Raw genomic sequence first — 16,625 nt, 5'->3', positions numbered from 1 at the left:
TGAGCTTTTTTAGCCTTACCAAACCTTTGTAGTGTAGACTAGACTAAGTTGGCTAGAATTAAGCTCAAGGTATGCACTAACTGACAAAGATGACCTTCAGAAATAATGGATTTATTTGTTCTTCCCTTTTCTAAAAACAGTCTTTTTTTTCTTTTAAGTAGAATCCTCATTGGATTCTTTCAAATTATCTGTTCTTGAAGTTTAGCAATGTGCTTAGAATTTATATAGCTGTTCTGTATGTAATGTTGTGTGTCTCATGAATACCTTGCAAGTTACTGAAGTACTAAACTAGTCAATGCAATTTATATAGAGGAAAATAAAGTTTTATATAACCTATAAGGATATGATTGGTGTAGATGTGGAGGGAAACTTGGCTAATTGTACATGCAGTTTAGGTTTTAAATCCTCTTGAAAATTCAATTCTTAGATATCTAATTTTATTCAAGGTATTTGTGGCAAAAGTATTCAATCAAGAAAGTTGCATCCTTATTCAGATTCCAAATCTCTTGCATCCAGCTTATTAATATCCACTATTATTGTGTTTTCTGTGAAATTTTTTAGAGTTAATGACTGTGTGAATATATCAGTATACTTTATTCACTTATTTTTTGTATTTCAGCTTCAGTATCAGGTCCCATTGTCACAGCTGGGATGAGAAATCTTCATGAAAATAACGTTTCAAGTCAATTGTCTGGAAATTCAGCTAATCATCATGCTGATAATTCTAGACATGGCTCAAATGAAGACTACCTACAGATGGTGCACAGGCTAAGTAGTGACGTATGTTACCTCGATCAGTTTATGATGATAAAGCAAGTATGTGTTTAGTTGCATTAGAAGTCAGATATTTTACTGTGTTGTTGATGAATAAAACCACTGAAAATGTTTCAGATGTGTGCACTCAACTGTGCAACTTTAATGTGTGTTAATTTTTTCTACATCGCTCTTTCCTTGGAACTGTTTGTAGCATTGATTCTGGTGAAATTATGAAAAGTAAAAATTTGTACTCGTATGTGAGTTTATTTTAAAGAAAGGGTAGAGTGTCTCTGCAATTACTGTAGCAATATCTTGATGCAAACAATACTAGATTCTATATAGGTGTATAGTTAACTTGTCTTTCTGAAGATTCCCACAACTGTCAAATTAGACTTGATGTATTGGAATAACCTATTGGGTAATATAGTAGTGTTGTCAAAGGCAAAAATTCCTTTTGACGCTTTTTCTTACTGGTCTGTTATATGCTTTTATGGCCTGTATTTTTTATAAGACATTTTCCCCCATTGGTTTTAGTTCATGTGGGAGAAATTCTTGTTGAAATCTTAAATATAAAGGAAAAAAAAACAAAAAAAACCTTTCTCCCACAGTGTTTTGGAGCTCTTTTCTTCTTAATGAGCATCTCATCCTGTGGATGAAGCATGTTGGGATTAAGTTTCATTTTCATTTTTTGACTTTAGCTCTTTGAACAGTGTGGTCATAGCGATGCCTACAACAGTAGGCATAACAGTAGTTACAAAACTTCATCAAAACCTGGTGGCAAGCAGAAGCCACCTTTGGTGTCTTTGGGTGTGTGCATTTTATTTAGCTTAAAAAAACGGGCAACTCTTGTTTTCCACTTAACTTGTGGAAACAAAAAGGTGTTGTATTCAATAAGTGTACTATTAATGCCAGGCTCCAGGATTAATACACTAGAACTCTAAGAGAGTTTTTTTTTTTAGTATTTTTTTTTAATGCAAGAATTATGCTGATTAAAGTATTAACTAAGAAGAGAGCTCTGTAATGAAGATATTTATCATAAAACACAATCATCAGATGTTTTTCTTAGTCTTTGCTTCAGCAATGCAGAGTCTTCAAAATAAGCTGTTCTTAGCATTAAGTGTATGTATAAACCCCAAACTATGTTAAAGGTACATTTTCAAGAGAGTCTTCATTTTGTTAAGATAAGATATTTGGAAAACTTTAATATTAGGATAATTTATTTCACAATGTTCAAAGAGGAAGTAGTTAAATATATTCAACCCTAATTTTGTGATCCAAGCAATGCAACCACATCCTAGTTTGTGAGAACTTAGAAATGAAACTCATTCAAAACTGACAGACTATGAAAACATAAAACATACTATCACTGTTTGGTTTAACTAGAAAAATACTAAAGGTAAAAGGTAATTATAGCTTTAAAAGCTGATTTTAGTAGTTATTATGCAGAAAAGAGTTTGAAGAATTTGGATTTGAGGTCCCTTCCAATCTCTAACATACTGTGATACTGTGTGATACTGTGATTAATTAAAGTTTTGCATCTGTGTATGTATAATATGCTTAATCGTAATCTCGCAGCCTCTTCAGAAGCAGCGTGACATTCGGCACAGATAGTTATGAATGAGGATTATTAAATCGTAAATCTTAAAAGCTTTAACTATTGTTTAGTCTTTTTCTTAGTTCTAGGATTTAGTTGCTTTAAAAATTATGAATAGCTACAGGATATTTTATATTTGCATTATATTATTTTACAGAATCAGGAAGTATATCCTTGAATGCTCGCTGCACATATACTCAATTTAAGCACAATTTTTTGATAAACTTGAGAACATTCATAGAACAAAAATTCATGCTTTCAGTTCACCATTTAATGAAATTCTGAACTAGGAAACAGTAAATGAGCACTTCTGAAAACGTCAGCTATGGTAGGAATGGCACGTGTACCTGAAAGGTCATCTACCTAGTCTGCTTAGTTAAGAAAAGGTACTTTTGCCTTGACAGTTATAGGTAGAAAACCTCTCCTGTCCTAATAAAGCATATATGTTAAAAAGTTTCTAAGCTCCACCACCACCAAATATTTTTTTTTGTTTTTTTTTTGTTTTTTGTTTTTTTTTGAGATTTATTTCAATTCAAAGGTAAGTCAGGTTTGAAAAATATCAGCTCCATGATTTCAATGTATTAAATAAACAAGTAACTTGTACATTCATTTTGACTTGCAATAAAGCACATGTAAGTTTAATGTATAGTTCTTTTTATTGCATTGAATCTGAATATTAGATTTCTTTACACATGAGGCTTTCCTCATGTGAGGCAACAAGTCTTTTTGCAAGCAGTGTTGCAAAAATAAGTGTAATTAATAGCACAGCATGAGTTTGGGATTCATGCTGCTGTGGGAGGGGAAAATAAAATGAATAGACTTGTTTTGTGAGTTGTAATGGTTTAATTATGAACCCAGGACATAAGTGCTCATAGATGGTAAAACTGATGAAATCTGGTTTCTTAAAGATTTATACTCTTTGCATTGTAAGCATCTTTAGTCCATAAATATCAGTCTCTTTTCCTTTTCCCTAATCTGTGTGAACTGTACCTTCGCAAGGTGTAACATGCACGGTGCCTAGTCTACTGCTATGCATGTAGTAATTGGCTGATTGTTAGAGGGAGTGTGTACTTGCCATCCATTTATGTCAGCTGCTGAAGTGGGAGTACTATAGATTTTGTTTGGTCCTGATGTGTGTATGCTGGAGGGTATAAATACAGTGTTAGTTTGCTTAACTGTAAAAGTAAGATGGCTTTCTAATAAACTTTTAAGGGTAGATTAAATGAAAAAATGGCGAGTTCATTTAAAAAAAAAACAAAAAATCAATTTTTTATACTCCTTTCAGTTGGTATTGTGTAGAATTATAGAATGGTTAGGGTTGGTTGGAAAAGACCTTAAGATCATCTAGTTCCAACCCCCCTGCCATGGACAGGGACATCTTCCACTAGACCAGGTTGCTCAAGGCCCTGTCCAGCCTGGCCTTGAACGCTGCAAGGGATGGGGCAGCCACAGCTTCTCTGGGCAACCTCTTCCAGTGCCTCACCACCCTCACAATACCAAACTTCTTCCTTATATCTAACCTAAACCTCCCCTATTTAAGTTTAAACCCATTATCCCTTGTCCTGTTGCTACAGTCCCTGATGAAGAGTCCCTCTCCGACATCCTTGTAGGCTCCCTTCAGATATTGGAAGGCTCCTATTACCTTTCTGCTTTTCAGCTCTTTACTATGAGTGTATGTAACAAAATCCTTCTAAATGGAATCTTAATGTCAACCAAAAGCACTTATTTAGCTGGAAGACATATACATAGATTAATTTTTGTGTACGTGTTCTGGGCCTAGATTCTTAAGGCTGATTGTGCTCTGTAATGTTGCCTATATAGTAGTCTAATAGCAGTCTGAATTACAAAGATTTTTGTATGAATCAATATTTTTAATATTTGTATGCTTTTTCATCCAATCCATTTTATCAGTATATGTACTAATTTCAGTCTTTATTTTATCAAGTGTTCATGTTCATAATGTTATTTTTTTTATCATTGTCACTTTAGGATGGCGATCCTTCAATAAGGAATGCTGCATCTTTTTCCTTGAGGTCACCACAGTCAGTCTGCTCTCCAGCTGGAAGTGATGGAGCCCTTAAAGGTAGTCTAGTGGTCATATATCTCAATGTATTTTTTTTTTCTTCCCCAATTTTCAAGAATAGTGAGTTTAAAGAGGTTTTTAGTTAGTTTTCCTGACTTCTGTATTCCAGTAGTACTAAAGAGTATGTCATTATGTTTTGGATACGAAATTGTTTTGAGCCCTGATCCAGGAGAAATTTCTGAAGGTCTAAAAATTGACTAATCGTACTTCAAAACAAAGCTCAATTTCATAAAGGACAGAACAATTTTACATATTTTCCAATATGAGGATTAAATTCTTTATAACAGTGGTTTCAGTTGCTCTACATAAAAATGGTTTAAAGGCAGCATTACAAGTATTTAATTGTCTTGATTGCAATCATCAGATTTTAAGAACATGGAAAGTACTTCAATGAACACAATATATCTAGCATAAATGAACCCTGAAAGCATGAGCTATGGAGAAGGAATAGGGTGAACTGTCAGTCAACTGAGAAAATAATTCTTTAAGCTAAAATCTGGAATGCATACTGATGTTTTTAATATTATCCCAAAGAAGTAACAACCGAGATACACAAGATTTAGCAAGGTAGGGATTTGGCCATATTCCTGCTAATCTAGGTTTTCAGTACTTATGTATTTACATGGCAGTAGTAAAAAGATGAAACATTACTTTCTTCTCTTTATCCCTGAAGCAAAATTAAGTCTTTTTGGATGGTTAGGTTAGGTGGGGAGGGAGAACAGGAGATGGGTAAGACTCTAGTCTTACTTAGCGAGGGTATTGGGCTTGTGCAGTCTGGATAAAAGAAGTCTTGGAAGTGGGGCAGGACAGGACCTTAGAACAGTCTCCTCATAGGTATGAGGAGATTAACAGGAAGTCTTGAGTCAGGCTTTTCATAGTGTTATGGAGGAAGGATGAGAGACAGTGGACTTAATTTGAAATGAGAGGTTCTGACTAGGTATAAGGAACAACTATTTCATTATCAGGACAGTTGAGCATTGGAAAAGCCCAGAGAATCTGTGCATTTTCTATCCTTGGAGGTTTTCAAGACCAGGCTGGGTAAAGCCCTGTATAATATGTCCTTGCTCACCCTGCTTTGAGAATGAGGATCGGCTCCTGAGGTCCCTTCTTAACTGAATTATCCTATGATCCTGCGACTGCTAAATGATATCTGTGGTTTATCTTCTGTAGGCATATACTGTGTTAGTGATAGAAGAAATGTGGCTCAAATGCAAGTGAGAAGTACTTGTATAGTATGCCAGCAGCATCAATATTTTAGGAGATCTTGTGCTAAAGGACTTGTAAGACTTCTCTAAATGGCAAAGACTGTTTTTCTTTTAACTCAGTACACAAAATACATGTTATCAGTTTAACAGCTAAGTTGCTTCCACTCAGGTATGTGATTGCCACTCAGACAGAAGAATACTTGAATTTTTTTTTGTCAAAGTTGCTGCTGTTTCAATTGCTTGTTTTGGAACCCATTTTGAAGGTATACCTTTTCAGATTTTTCTGAAAAAAATCTGATTGTACAATTCAGATTGTAAAGTTTCAGCATTAGAGGGGCTGAAAAAGTGCAAGAGAAGCTTTTTGATTTATTTACCTCTGTTAATTTTACTTTTTTCATTGATAAAGCACTCAAATGAAATACTGTTACTAATGGTGCTACCATTTTGCCGTCTTAAAGAAATTAATGAGCCCCGACTGAGAGAACCTGTTCTTGATGCTTCAAGAATCTTGCCATACATTTACTTCCTCTAATTTTGCATTTTAGAAATGTATTGAAGAGGTGTGGATAATTACAGTGTTACATAGAATACATGATCCTTGAGTTTTTGGCCTATGATTTGGAGTGAAAGCAATTGGTTATGCTGATAAATTTTCCAGTGATGAGCAAGCTGCAAATATCTATGCTGAGCTTTTTTGTTGCTACTCTCATTAGTCCTTGAAGGCTTGGTTGACAAATTGCAAATTTTGCTAAAGAAAATAAGCAAAGTATTTGTTTGGGAAGACAAAAAGAATGGCACTAGACATCATCAGTCCAGAGAAAGATCACAGGAAGGATGTTATATATAAGTTTTCTTATATAATATAGAGATGTGGGGCAGTTATCAAAGTATGGGTACAGACTGCGTTTCTGTACTTCTGACATGAAAGTAGCAAGGACTTCTGGAGACTTGGAGAAAGGGATAGTCCAGCCTTGAATTACTTTAAGGCTGTCTGATTGTGACAGAATCTGAATGAAGAATTTTTGTTTGCAACTCGGGCAAATATTTGAGAGATGGCAGAAGTTGCATTTGTTCTTTTGGGTGGTTATTTACTTATTCGATGGTGTAAAATTTCTTTGTTACATAAATTTTTGCCTCACTTCTGCTCCAGTAAAGGTATCATTGCAGCTGAAGTTTTATCAACAAGTTCTAGGCTGGTCTTTATACTTTCTTTTTAATGTAAATTTTATATTTTTAGCTATGCAAACAGAATAGTGTCTCTGTTTTCATGCTATCATCTGTTACCACATCTGTTTTCATAGAAAATTAATTTCTATGAATTCATCTACAAAAAATTAATATGAAGTATTTTACTTCTGTTGAGCTTGCAAAATATTCCATGTATCCATTACCCAAGATCGATTACTCATCATAATCCTTTATCCATTTGTTCTACTTTCCCACTATTCTGGAATCTTTTTTTTTTTTTTTTTTTTTGTTGGTTAGTTTGTTTGCTTGCTTTATTGTTTGGGTTTTTTGGTTGGTTGGTTTTTTAACTTAAACCGACTTCTAAAGATTTGTATTAAAGGAAAGCCTTCCACAATGTTTTTAGTCCATTCCTTTCCAAAGAGGAGTTCATGTATTTACAGTCCGGTTTCCATACAGTTTCATAAATTCTTGGGAAAACAACTGTAAGGAATGTCAACAACCCTTATGAAACTATATAATTTTGCACTCTTTTCCAGAAATAAGTTGTATTCCCTCCAGAAATTCTTAATGGGTACTTGATTATTTTCTGAATAATTTGGAAAGATTGCTTTTATTTTCTTAGGTATTTATAGGACTTCTCCAGAGAGATTCCCCTACACTTGGTCTTTGAATGTATAGTGGGTGGCAAGAATTAGGAATCTTCTCAAATGTGTAGTACAAACTTCAGTGCTCTCAAAGGTACTTGTTAAAAAAAATTATCATCTCGCCTTCTCTCCTTCAAAACAAATGTGGAAGAAATTTATTCAAAGATATTTTCTGACAGGGCCAAAACATATATTCATTCTTGTTTCTTTCTTCAAGTCTTATTTTTTTCCATGCAAGGATTCTTCTGAATTCAGCAGTTCTAAGCTAGAACAGCCAAAGCTGAGGCTTTTCATGAGGCATTTGAAGCTCTGGAGAAAGTGGTGTGACTTTTATCTGAAAATTACTGAAAGAATATATGGAAAGTGAATACAATCTGTTTAAAAAAGCCTCCCAAATGTATGTTGTTCTTTGTCTCATATGCTATCCCTTTAAGTCTGAATATTAAGTTATGCTCTTTGAAAATGAATGTCAATATAGTCTGTTAATCAAAACAAGTAATAATTCTGTTATATCTAGTACAAAACTTGGGAAGATTTCCAGAGGGAAGGTACTGTGATTTTAGTAAACACAGCAGGAAAGGGCTTAGGGGCTTCCAATCTTCTTACCCTTGTGGATGTGCTGTATCAGTGTCACTCCCAGTAACTTTCATCTTTGTTTTGTTTTGTTTTGTTTGTTAAAATGTCGGTAATGGAGTTTCCTTACTCTTGCCATGCAACCTGTTCAAATTCTTACTGGTAGAAAGCTTTTCTCCTAATGCTTAGCTCTAATCATTTTTGTTGCAGTTAGGTATGACACTTCTTTCCAGTGGGCAAGGAAAACCAATTTGTCCTTATTGTTTATTATTATTTTATTTCTAGCAGTCATTTACATATCAATGAATGTTATTGTGTCTTGTACTGATCTAATCTTCTACAGACTGAACAGCATGGGTTCTTTCTATCATCTTTACTACAGGAATTATTTCTGAGCTTTTAATTCTCTTTGGTTTTATCTGAATTCTAAATGGTCTGCATTTATCCCAATTCTGTACTGCCTTAAGTCATAGTTACAACTCTATTTGAAGACTTAGAAGGATGAGTAGTTAGAAAAGTACTGTAGATGACCTTGTCATATGCAAATATAGCTGCTCTTTGGTGATAACTTAGTGTTGCAAGCTGTTATAAACATATTGCTGTCTTTCTGTAGAGCTTATCTATCTTCCTCCCATGTTATAATTGCTTTTTCTCAGATGAATAAAAAGTTTGTGCTGCTTCTTATTGAATTTCTGTTGTTTCAAAAGGTTATTCCAATTAGTCAAGAAAACTAAATTTTGATTCTGTTTTTAAAAGCAGTTGTGGGCCTCTCACTTGACACCTAAATCTCATTTTTAGACTAATGACTAAATTCATCTTTAGACTAATAAAATACTAATTCTGTTACATGCAAAATTATTAATGACAATATTTTGCACTAATATTCTTGAGTACTCTGGAAAGCTGCACTTGTTCACTTATATTCTGTTCATCAGTTTTTACCAAGAACAACTGATACTCTCAACACAGTTTTGCAGTAGGGTGTACTGCAATTTTTGCAGTATTTTTGTCTAGATCATACTTCCTGAGTTTGTTATGAGGGAGCTATATAGAAAGCCATGCTAAATCCAGGCATGGCACTCAGTTCTCCTTAATCCACAAGACAGATTTACAGAATAAAATTATTTTGATTTGATGATAGTTATTCATTAAAAAAATCACCTTGTACTACAATCTCTTTGCTATTATCTCAATCCTTATAGAGAAATTGTTTTTCTTGTATGTACTTAAATCACACAGACTATACATAATACTCTGTGCAGTCTTTTACCAGCCTTTTGAATGGACTATTTGGTTTCCCTTTTTGAATATGCTGTAGGCACAAATTCTCAAGATAATTATTATAAATTCTGAGATAGGTTTAACCAGCATTCCAGGGTAAATTTATCTGATTCCATTTTCATGAAAACAATTTATATGAAGGTGCTAAATAGGATTGTATTAAATAAAGCAAACAAAAAAATAGACTTTTTCATTTACATATTGTAACTTATATTTGGCAGTAGTGTGTGAAGTTCCTCAGGATCTGTCATCACCAAGTTCTCAACTTTTTCCAACACATATCAGTATGAGTGCAGTATGGGTATTGTAGTTTTCTCCTCCAGCTTCTGCCTTCAAGAACTTATTTACAGAATAATTACTCAGATGTGAAGTCTAATAATCCACATGTAGAAAATATGCCTTTATTAAATCCTCTCTTTCAAAAGACTTTTTCAGTAAAATGTCTGGAATGCTGTATCCAGGTTTGCTGAACAGCAGTTTGGTATCCGCTTGAATAATGTTCCTCAAGTCACAAGGGTCATTTTGCTATGGATTTAAAAAGGCATAGCAATTGAATGTTCCTGATGTTTCTCTCCAGTGTGTTATGAACCAAGTATTAGCCATCAGTCTTCATTTGTTCACTCATAGGGTTTTTTCCAGCTTTCAAGTATAGGGAACAATACTTCTGACAAAAGAACCTGTAGGATGGGTAAAAGACTTACTTTCAGCATCTGGGTACCTTTACCTGCAAGGGATTTAAAGGAATGTGGAGATACTGTTTTGAGTGACCCATTTGAAGTTGTTGTGCAAGTGGAAAGCTAATACTTCTTTAAAATTCTTTACAATATGTGAATCCTAAGTTCCTGGTAACCTTAATAGTTGGATTTTAACTATGTGGATCATAACAAAGACTGTGATCAGTGGTGGGACTTCAGTGAATCAGCTTTAAAAGGTGAGTGGTCTCTGAAGAGGCTCAGAGATGATCAGAGAAAGTATTGTGAATGTTTAAATAAGATGTGAATAGAATAGAATATTTCTGTTAGAAGTGACCCCCTACAATGGTCATCTAGTCCAACTTCCTGACCACTTCAAGGCTGACCAAAAGTTAAAGCATGTTATTAAGGGCATTGTCCAAATGCCTCTTCAACACCAACAGGCTTGGGGTATTGACCACCTCTCTAGGAAGCCTGTTCCAGTGTTTGACCAACCCCTCAAGAAAGAAATACTTCCTTATGTGCAGTCTTAATCTCCCCTGACGCACCTTTGAAACATTCCCACACATCCTGTCACTGGATACCAGGGAAAAGAACTCAGCACCTCCCTCTCTACTTCCTCTCCTTAGGAAGCTAGCAATGAGGTTGCCCCTCAGCCTCCTTCTCTCCAAACTAGACAATCCCAGAGTCCTTAGCCACTCCTCATAGGACATGCCTTCCAGCCCTTTTACCACCTTTGTCACCCTGGATGTATTCAAGGACCTTAACATCCTTAAATTGTGGGGCCCAGAACTGCACACAGTACTCGAGGTGAGGCTGCACCAATGCTAAATAGAGTGAGCTAGTCACCTCTTTTCACCAGTTGGTTATACTGTGTTTGATGCACCCCAGGATGCAGTTTGCCCTCTTGGCTGCCAGGGCATACTGCTTGCTCATATTGAGCCTGCTGTCAACCAGCACCCCCAGATCCCTCTCTTCAGGGCTGCTCTTCAGCCAGTCCTCTCCCAGTTTATACTTGTGTCCGGTGTTACTCTGTCCCAGATGCAGAAATGGGTATTTGGATTTGTTAAATTTCATGCCATTAATGATTGCCTAATGCTCCAGTATATCTAGATCTCTCTGCAAGGCCTCTTGTTAACAGCACCTCCCAATTTGGTATCATCAGCAAACTTGCTAATGGTGCATTCAACTCCTGCCTCCAGATCACTGATAAATATGACCAGAACTGGCCCTAGGATTGAGACCTGGGGAACGCTGCTGGTGACTAGTCACCAGCCAGATGTAGCTGCCTTGTAAACTGGAATAACCTTGGCTAGTTTCCAGTTGGGGGGACCTTCCCAGACTCCCAAGAGCTTTGGTAGATGATTGAGAGGGGTTCTGCTGTAACATCCACTACCTCCTAAAGTGCTCTGGGATGAATTCCATCAGGCCTCATGGACTTGTGAACATTCAGCTGATACAAATGGTCTCTTACAATTTCAGTGTCCACAAATGGAAAGTCACTACTCCTGCAGTTGTGGTCCTCTGACTCAGAGGAACCAGGCAGCCCAAGGTCTATCAGTATTATAAAAGCCTGATGCAAAAAAAGGCATTGAATGCCTCTATTTTTTCTTCATTCCCATTTGTCAGGTGGCCATCTTCAACAAGTATTGTTCAATATGTTCTGGACAGAGCCTTGGGCAACATGGTCTAGTGTGAGGCATCCCTGCCCATGGGGGTGGGGGGGGTGGGGGTGTGGAACTAGATGATCTTAAGGTCCTTTCCAACCCTAAGCATTCTATGAGTAGCATAGCCTTTCTTCTTCTCTGACACAACTCTGTCCGGTTTCACCTCTAGTTCAGTTTGGCCTTTGATTTATTCTCCCTGCATACATGAACCACAGCTCTGTAATCTTCCTGAGAAGACTGACTTCGCTTCCAGAGGTCATACCATTTCTTTTTTCTAAGTTCCATGAGGAGTTCCCTGTTCAGCTACCCTGGTCTTCTGCTCAGCTTGCTTGACTTTTGATGCAATGGGATTGCCTGCTCCTGTGTTTTTAAAAGGTGGTTCTTAAAAACTGACCAGCACTTATGGATCCCTAAACCCTCAAAAGCAGATTCCCAGGGGACACTGCTAAGTAGCTCCCTGAAGAGCTTCAAGTTTGCTATCTTAAAATCCAGGGTAGCAACTATGCTGTCCTTTTTTCTCATTACACTGAAAATTTTAAACTTGACCATTTTGTGTTCACTGTGGCCAAGACAGCCACCTGCCATCACATCTCCCATGAGTTCTCCTGTATTCACAAAGAACAAGTCTAGGAGAGCATCTTTCCTAGTTCACTCCCTGAGTACTTGTGACAAAAAGTTCTCTTCTACAAACTTCAGTGATTGCCCAAACTTGCCCATCAGAGCAGTATGGTATTCCCAGCTGATGTATGGGAATTTGAAAACTTCCATAGGGACAAAGGCTACTGATCTAGTTTATTTTTCCTAAATTGCCTGTAGCACAACTCATTAGTGCTGCCATCCTGGCTGGGAGATTGATAGTAGACACCCACTGTGATGTCTCCTTTGTTTTCCATCCCTCTAATCCTCACCCACAGGCTCTCAACCACATCATCCCTAACTGTAAGGGCTATGCAGTCAAACCTCTCTCTCTTATATACAGTGCAACAACCTCCACCTCTCCTGCCCTGCTATCCCTCCTAAACAGCCTTTTGGCCCTCTGTCCCAGCACTCCAGTTGTCAGACTCATTTCACCACATCTCCCTAATACCAATGGCATCATAACTCTAGGAACAGATTAAGGCTTCTAGTTCATCCTGTTTGTTTCTCATACTGCTTGTGTTGGTGTACAAGCATTTCAAATGTGCTCTTAGGAGCAGCATAAATGTTCACACTAGCATTGCCATTCTCAGAGGATGCCATGCCAACCCGTGGTTTACCTTCAGCTCTCCTGATGTTATCCCTCCTCCCATTGTTTCTAATTTAAAGCCCTCTCAGTCAGTCTTGCCAGCTTATAAGCAAAGTGGTGTTTCCCCCATTGGGACAGGTGGATCCCCTCAGGACCCAGTATACCTTGTGTTTAGAAGACTCTTTCATGGTCATAAACCCCAAAGTTTTGGCAGAGGCACTAGTCCTGGAGACAGGTATTGATGTCTTCAGCTCATCAGTTTCTTCTGAAGTTTCTTCCCATTAATGGGAGGATTGAGGAAAATGCTACCTGTGCTCTTGAACTTTTTAGCATTCTTTCCAGGGCCCTTAAATATTTTGATTGATTTTAGACTTTTTGTTGCAGTATCATTAGTACCCACATGAAAGAGCAGGAGTAGGTAATAGTCTAAAGGCTGTACTAAGTTTGTCAGTCATCCCTGATTCAGACCCTAGGGAGGCAGGAAACTTCTCTGAAAAAAGATGGTGTGGTCTGCAAATGGGTGCTTCTGTTCCCTCAGGAGGGAATCACTGATGACCATAACTTGCCATTGTTTCTTCTCAACACTAGTCTTAATGCAGTTATTTTTGCAAGAGATTGGTTGACCTGACTTTGGCGAGACTACTTGCATAGCTTCTTCCACTTCTATCTTATCATGTACTTTGTCTACCATACCCAGGACCTCATACCTATTCTGTAAACATACCTGAGAGGGTAAGGGTTTCTCTTATAGCTCTGTGCAGAGTATTGTAGGATAACTAGAAAGTGTAGAAACAGAAACTGTAAGATTTAGATGTCAGTGATGTGTGCAATCACCTGGACAGAAGCTTGTTTGTTTACTACCCAAGTCACTGAGCAAGTGATGCTATTCCATGGTAAAAAAACAAGAAGTGTTTTTGAAATTGCATTTTTAAGAAGGCTAAGTTACTGTCAGTGTAATGCATGTTATAATTGCTCACATTATAAAAGATAAATCAGTTAAGAGTCACAGGAAAGAGAAGTGTTTGCAAGATTTGTAGTAGATAAAACTTCTTCCATACTTAGTGCTGTCTACCACTAGGAATCAGTAGGATAAACCAATTTGTACAGAGAACTGGTCCTGGGATTTTCATGGCTGGTCAGAATGACTGTTACTGAAAAACGATGGAGGTAGTGTTGATGGTGTTCTCTGTAGAGACCTTATTTTCTATGAAGTTACCTGCTTTGCAGATATGTTTGGCATTATGCGGCTGGATGGCCGCATGCAAAGAGTTGTGGTCAATGGCTCAATGTCCAGCTGGAGACCAGTAACGAGTGGTGTCCCTCAGGGATCAGTGCTGGGACCAGTCTTGTTCAAGGTCTTTGTCGGTGACATGGACAGTGGGATTGAGTGTGCCCTCAGCACGTTTGCCGATGACACCAAGCTGTGTGGTTCAGTTGATACGCTGGAGGGAAGGAATGCCATCCAGAGGGACCTCGACACGCTTGTAAGGTGGGCTGATGCCAACCTCATGAAGTTTAACCATGCCAAGTGCAAGGTCCTACACTTGGGTCAGAGCAATCCCAGGCACAGCTACAGGTTGGGCAGAGAAGAGATTCAGAGCAGCCCTGTGGAGAAGGACTTGGGGGTGTTGGTCGATGAGAAAATGAACATGAGCAGGCAGTGTCTGCTCGCAGCCCAGAAAGCCAACCGTATCCAGGGCTGCCTCAAAAGGAGCATGACCAGCAGGTCGAAGGACATGATCCTGCCCCTCTACTCTGCTCTTCTGAGACCCCACTTGGAGTATTGTGGGCAGTTCTGGTGTCCTCAATATAAAAAAGAAATGGAACTGTTGGAACAAGTCCAGAGGAGGCCACGAGGATGATCAGGGGACTGGAGCACCTCCCGTATGAAGACAGGCTGAGGAAGTTGGGGCTGTTCAGCCTGGAGAAGAGAAGGCTGCATGGAGACCTCATAGCATCCTTCCAGTGTCTGAAGGGGGCCTATAGGGATGCTGGGGAGGGACTCTTCGTTGGGGACTGTAGTGACAGGACAAGGGGTAATGGGTTAAAACATACACAGGGGAAGTTTAGATTGGATATAAGGAAGAAATTATTTCCTGTTAGGGTGGTGAGGCACTGGAATGGGTAGCCCAGGGAGGTTGTGAATGCTCCATCCCTGGTGGTGTTCAAGGCCATGTTGGACGAAGCCTTGGGTGATATGGTTTAGGGGGAGGTGTCCCTGCCCATGGCAGGGGGGTTGGAACTAGATGATCTTAAGGTCCTTTCCAACCTTAACTATTCTATGATTCTATTCTGTCTTTATAGCCATCAGTATTTCCTGTTCAGCAATGATACAATGACCTTCCCGAATCAGTGGAGAATCTGGTTTTATCTCAAATTTTACGTATTCCTGCTGTATAGAAGGAGTTTGGAGAAAGTTCTTTTACTGATACTACAGAAAGTCAGTTATTTTTTCATCAATTACTACATGGCCATAGATTTAGACTCAGTATCTGTCTACATATATCTCTGTTCTAAAAGAACATTCTGAAATTTGATTCAGTCCCAAAGGTCAGTGTATGATCCATACAAATGTATGATCCATAAAAATGTTTATTCTGTTATCAGCAAGTCCTGTAAGAGCTTTGTTCTCAGACATATAATGGCTCAAGCCTTCTCCCATAGGAAATATTTCAGAATGACTTCAACATTAATAGGCACAACTCTCTCTGTAATGGGTGATGTTTTGTCTGAAGTGTAAGTATCCAACAGAATATGGTACATGTTCAATGTGTACCTGTTCAAATCTGTTAGTGTTTGTGGTAGAATGGAAGTGTTGGAGAATGCTTTTTCTTTTTCAATTTCTTTTCACCTCAATATATAGGTATTTTAGTTTGTAAGCTCCTTTGTTGCCAGAGGCTTAGCCATCATTAGACATCTCAGAAATATGTGAAGTTATTGCCAGAACATGTACTCTTAAAATGCAGCTTATAGGCCTTACTGTCAACACCTTTCAGGAATTTCCTTCAGGAGGAAGTTACTTTCAAATACCTGCCTAGAAGAGGAAAACTATTGTTTTTTCATTTACTGGATTCCAAGTATGTTTGATTGAATGCACTGCAATCCTTCTGACTTCCACAAGTCTACCCAAAGATAAAAAAACCACCTTATCTGTTGGTGCAGTGGGATTTTTCTTTTTTTTCAGCATGAGAAATACTAAATGAATATAACAGTCTTGTCATATTTACTTAAAAGTTTAGGACAAGGGAGAATCAAATTTATGTCCTATTTGAAGTGTAACTGTGAAAAATGGTAAATGGTCCATTGTTGCAACTTCAGAAATATTCATTTAAGAGAGAATTCAAGAGTAAGATGTCAGTAAGATCTCTGAAAATTTTGAACTGCCTCTAATATTTGTAGAAATAAAAATGCAGCTTGTATTTTCAGTAAGTAGTAGTCATTGCCTTTAAATTAGTAGCTAGCAGTTTCTGCTATACATTACACTGAGATAGTCTCATAAATTATTGTCAAAAGAGACAGTAATTAGAAGTGTGTGTGTGGAGGGGGCATGAGAAGAATAGGCATGTCTGGTGGAAGGCAAGTGAGAGATCTTCCTAGGGTGTAGCCGTGTCTTCAGTACTAATGATTGACTGTGGTGTGTAATTTGAGGGGGAAAATGGAGTAGTGAAAATGTCTTGAGAATGAGGATGAGTCAAAACAGGGCTTCCCAACATTGTG

At 37.7% G+C, this 16,625-nt stretch overlaps 1 protein-coding gene across 6 annotated transcripts in view; it reads left to right on the top strand.

The window, feature by feature from the left end:
- LOC133262194 (nipped-B-like protein) overlaps positions 1 to 16,625 on the top strand; it is a 181,673-nt gene that overhangs the window by 75,238 nt on the left and 89,810 nt on the right. For all 6 annotated transcript variants that reach the window (XM_061441140.1, XM_061441139.1, XM_061441137.1 and 3 more), the window contains 2 exons: positions 620 to 780; positions 4,340 to 4,433. In XM_061441140.1, the coding sequence (XP_061297124.1) occupies positions 620 to 780; positions 4,340 to 4,433 (255 nt within the window). The remainder of the gene's footprint in view (positions 1 to 619; positions 781 to 4,339; positions 4,434 to 16,625) is intronic.

The sequence above is a fragment of the Pezoporus flaviventris genome, unplaced genomic scaffold (assembly GCF_033815535.1).
Source record: "Pezoporus flaviventris isolate CSIRO_AGI_PZ_B2104156 unplaced genomic scaffold, CSIRO_AGI_Pfla_v1 ptg000193l, whole genome shotgun sequence".
Lineage (NCBI taxonomy): Eukaryota > Metazoa > Chordata > Aves > Psittaciformes > Psittacidae > Pezoporus > Pezoporus flaviventris.
This window is presented reverse-complemented; position numbering and strand designations above follow the sequence as displayed.